Source organism: Bison bison, unplaced genomic scaffold, assembly GCF_000754665.1.
Source record: "Bison bison bison isolate TAMUID 2011002044 unplaced genomic scaffold, Bison_UMD1.0 scf7180017864030, whole genome shotgun sequence".
In the NCBI taxonomy this organism is placed as follows: Eukaryota; Metazoa; Chordata; class Mammalia; order Artiodactyla; family Bovidae; genus Bison; species Bison bison.
Window position 1 is genome coordinate 1,904,789 of NW_011494602.1, and position 4,854 is coordinate 1,909,642.

Consider the following 4,854-nt stretch of genomic DNA (forward strand, 5'->3'; position numbering starts at 1 on the left):
GCTGAGCGCAGAAGAATTGATGCTTTTGAACTGTGGTGTTGGAGAAGACTCTTGAGAGTCCCTTGGACTGCAAGGAGATCCAACCAGTCCATCCTAAAAGAGATCAGCCCTGGGATTTCTTTGCAAGGAATGATGCTGAAGCTGAAACTCCAGTACTTTGGCCACCTCATGTGAAGAGTTGACTCATTGGAAAAGACTCTGATGCTGGGAGGGATTGGGGGCAGGAGGAGAAGGGGACGACAGAGGATGAGATGGCTGGATGGCATCACTGACTAGATGGATGTGGGTCTCATTGAACTCCGAGAGTTGGTGATGGACAGGGAGGCCTGGCGTGCTGTGATTCATGGGGTCACAAAGAGTCGGACACCATTGAGTGACTGAACTGAACTGAACTCAACTGAGGAGAGGAGACCAGGGCAGGGACCACCTGAGAATTGGTGCTGAGCAAGTCATGACCATGGTGGAGCTGGGGTCTCAGAACTCTCTCTGCTCCTTTTCCGTCTCAGTTAGTTACAAAGGGCCACTCACCACGTCTGCTACAGTTTTTCTCAAGACTTCAGCTATTCCTAAGCAAAATGCCACAAAGTGTCATCTAATACAATATTGTTTGGATTGAAAATTCTGTTTGTTTGAGGCTTTCTGTTGAGAAAACTTTATCTGCCTCCTTACCAGCTGTGCCCAAGTACACGGTGCAGACTGAGTCTGCCTTTAAAGGGGAGGACGTTAACCGTTGTTTCCCTAAAGAACTATTACATTAGCATAATCTAGTTCACAGCAATGCAGTACTGACCTCTGAGGATTAACAGGGGTAGACTGTATTTGTGCAACAGAGTGCCATGAAACGCTAACTTAAAAAGTTTAAAAAACACAGTGATGACAGAGTGGAGAGAACACTGGGCTGAGGGGTCAGGCTCTGCCACTTGTCATTTAAGTCCTCCTCCATTGAAAGTGAAAAGGTAAAAGAAAGTGAAGTCGCCCAGTCTGTCCAACTTTTTGCGACCCCATGGACTGTAGCCTGCCAGGCTCCTCCATCCATGGGATTTCCCAGGCAAGAATACTGGAGTGGGTTGCCATTTCCTTCTCCAGGAGATCTTCCCAACCCAGGGACTGAACCCAGGTCTCCTGCACTGTAGGCAGACGCTTCACCGTCTGAGCCACCAGGGAAGTCCTTCATTCATATCCCCAAATCTCTTCATTAGGCATAGCCTAAGTGTCAGGGGTGGGGAGAAGGGAGGGGAAGATGCCAGATACAGGAGATGATCTTGGTCCTCAAGAAGATGACATTTTATTCAAGCAACCCCCTTAATCTCACAATCCTCTGCTTCTTCACCCATAACTCAAAGATATTACCATTCTCAGGGTAACAGGGTGTTAGGGTAAGGGGTTGGGATATTCCAACCTCAGTGCCCTTGACATCTGGGGGACACTGCCTGGTTGGCAGGAAGGGGGCTGCCCTGTGCACTGTAGGATGTTTAGTGGCATTCCTGGCCCCTACTCACCAGGGGCCAACAGCTCTCTACCATGGCTCCCACCCCAGGTATGACAATCCAGACTGTCACAGGCATTACCAAATGTCCCCTGAGGCAGAACCACCCCCAGCTGAGAACCTCTGAGATAGTGACATATATGAAAGCATTTAGAAAAGCATAAAACCCCAAATTAAGTATTATTGCAAATCTATTTGCAAGACTACTTGTCAAAAAAAATCCTTTAAAGAATTTATAGTTTCCTTAGGAATGTTGTATTTTCTATTTTTATATATTTTGCCTACCATTAAAAGCCCTTTAGGGCTTTTTGATTAATTTTCTTTACCCAAACAAAGCATATTCATTAGGCTGTATTTTTAAAATGTATCACTACACAACAACACAACTCTGACTCTGACAGTCAGAGTCAAACATAATTGCCATCTCTACAAAGCAGAAATTTTATCCGAAATCAAAGTAGTTCGTGCCTACCTTTTAAGGACAAGGGATTGGATCTTGTGAATTCTGTATCTGATGGCCTGTGCTGTTTACGAACTTGTAAGTACTCCTTCACTCTTGAATCAATGGTTTCTTTTAACAGTAAACAGACTTCCTAAAGTAAATAAAAAAAATTACACATAACTTTCTAATTCAACACAGTGCAAAAAAAGTCAGTATCATGCATATGAAAAAGCCAAAATCAAACATTTCATTTTGTTTGCTTTTTAGTTTAGCTATGAATAAAGGCATTTACATATGTTCATGGGTAATGCTGAAGATTTAAATCTGCCACTAAGCTTTGTTTGAAACCATGATGCTGGCTTACTCTGTGATCTAAGAAATATATTTTGCCTCTCTTCATTTCTCTCTGCCTCAGTTTCATATTTCTAAAAGGAAGATAAAAACACAATGTAAAAATCAGGGCAAGGAGGTGAGAAAATCAGAGAGGGAAAGGCTGTTTTCATGTAAATATCAACCAATGGGACTATGACAAGTAGAAGACAGAACAGAGCCAACTCTGGCTACAAACGGGAGCCCCAGAGATGGGCCTACTGGGCAGGGACTGCAGACTGGGAGGAGCCAAAGAGTCAGGGCAAGTCAGGGGGAGCCCCAGCCAGTCAGGAGGGGCAGTGCCCTGAGACTTCACGCTGGGACCCACCGCACAGTGCCACCAGATTTTCTGATTTAAGAGGAACTAGAGACAGTGATTTTTACACAGAAATTTCCTACTTTTAAAACTTGGTTCAAAAAACTTTAATATCTAACCACTATAATTCATTAGTTTCTGGGGTTTACAAATCTACTGAAAAACAACAGCACTGATGGTAAGTTGAACACAGAACTGGAAATCAAGAGTCTGGTTTTCTTCCATAGGCTTGTTGATGACATTGTATAAGCTTCTGTGAAAACTGCTCTCTATTCATCTATTCACAGTAAAAAATAATTTAACTTCTTATATTGCTCAAAAGTAAATTAATATTTATTAGGCAACAGAAAAACATGGTTTTAATTGAATGTCAACACCCCAAATTTCTGGAGCTACTGTTTTTAATGTATCAGTGTTATTTATAAAAAAGAAAAATAAAACTTAAAGCCTAACTGTACAATGGGATGACACTGCTCACGTTAGCTATACTATCAGAAAAACGTAATCTGATGTAGGGAAAGGGAAAATAAAATTGCTCCCAAATCTAAATTTCTTAACCCAGATTAAGAACTGGTGTATAAGGACGGATAATTCTGGTTCAGTTCCTAAGGACTCTGCAGAAGGTTCAGAGTTTTCAGGTCACCTCAAACCTGTTTCACTGGTTTCTTGCGATGCCATCTCAGGTTGATCTCTTAGAATCTTCATAAATTAAAACGAGGACAGAGCTGTAAGCTGCTTTGAAGGGCAACGAGAGCCAAGCTTTTCTTTTGTTGCAAATACACGTACTCTTCAAAGAGTATAGAAAACACCGGACTTAATTTACAAGCATGAGTTTCTCGATAAAATACAAACTCTGGTCTCCTCCTTCCTGACCTCATTTTGCAGCCCAGAGATGCGGTGCCTTGTGGAACACAGAGGTGTTCACTTACAGTTGAAGGCTTTGGCATTGTTGGTGCAACAGAAAGGCAGCCTTGCTCATACTGTTGTTTTAACAATTAAAGAATTTTGCTTCACATGCAGGGTTCAACGATGACTGAGCTAGAAAATATGTGAAAGACGTACATGGAAACAAGGATTGCTAAAATTTGGCCATAAATGCCCTATAAGGCCAGAACTAAAAATAGGAGGACAAAAATAAAGCCAAGGCCCACATATGCAAACTCTCTCCCTGTAGTTATGGGGCTTTCCTTCCTGAGCAGGTTTGACAAATGGAAGGTGGATCCTGTGTGCTGCGTCGAGGTCCCCTAGTAACTGACCACAGCACACCTGGCGAAGCACTGTTCTCTTCAGAACCAGGGCAAGACAAGGAAAGACAAATTCCCATCTAAACTCGAGGGGCAGCAGGAAGACCAATCAATGAGCAAGAGAGAGTTGTACCCAACATCTCCAGGCTCCCAGGGGTTCATTTGTGCTTCCTAGGTTTACAAGGGGAAGAGCCTGAGTTCAACTGTTTGGGTACAAAGACTACTCAGGCTGGACTCAAAATAAACACATGTTTAATACATGTGATGAGTTCCTTTTCTGAAAAGAAACAGGATATTCTTAAGACTTTCATTACTCAAAGTAGCTATTAAAATGCAATCAAACTGATTGCTCATGATATCCCAATCTTGAGATGATCTAATGATTTAAAAAACATAAAAGTCCTGGCACACTGAACATAGGCTAAAGTCATATCCTCAACTAGCTCTTCTCTTCTCTTAAACACACACACATTATCCCATATCCATTTTAAAGTCAGTGACCATATTTTGAAGAAACAGCGTGAGGTAGAAGCCACAGAGCGTATCCTTGGCTTTGAGTGGAGAGCCCGCTCACGGCCCACAGCGGAGCCCTGCAGGCCCCATCGCGCCCTGAGTCCCGTCGCTAAGGCGCGCCCTGTGGCCCCAACAGCAGCACAGGCAGGGCACTGCAGCTGCGTGTGGCACCCTGGAAAATTCTGGCTTCACGCTTTGGCTGGGAAGTGAGTCATGTACTCACAGATTTATTGTAAAGCCTTCCAAATCAACTGACTCTTGGCAAAAATGACAGCATATCAACACAAAAGGTCTAAAGCCGAGGCAGCAGAGTTGGGAGAGAATGGAGGAAAATCTGGGCCTGGAATGGTGGATTCTAGGATGCTGCTGCTGCTGCTAAGTCGCTTCAGTCGTGTCCGACTCTGTTCGACCCCACAGATGGCAGCCCATCAGGCTCCCCCGTCCCTGGGATTCTCCAGGCAAGAATACTGGAGTGGGTTGCCAT

At 43.6% G+C, this 4,854-nt stretch overlaps 1 protein-coding gene across 17 annotated transcripts in view; it reads right to left on the reverse strand.

Moving 5' to 3' along the window:
- The window catches only part of SLX4IP (SLX4 interacting protein), a 222,678-nt gene that overhangs the window by 72,620 nt on the left and 145,204 nt on the right, over nucleotides 1-4,854 (reverse strand). For all 17 annotated transcript variants that reach the window (XM_010834201.1, XM_010834210.1, XM_010834202.1 and 14 more), the window contains one exon: nucleotides 1,959-2,079. In XM_010834201.1, coding sequence (XP_010832503.1) covers nucleotides 1,959-2,079 — 121 coding nt within the window. The remainder of the gene's footprint in view (nucleotides 1-1,958; nucleotides 2,080-4,854) is intronic.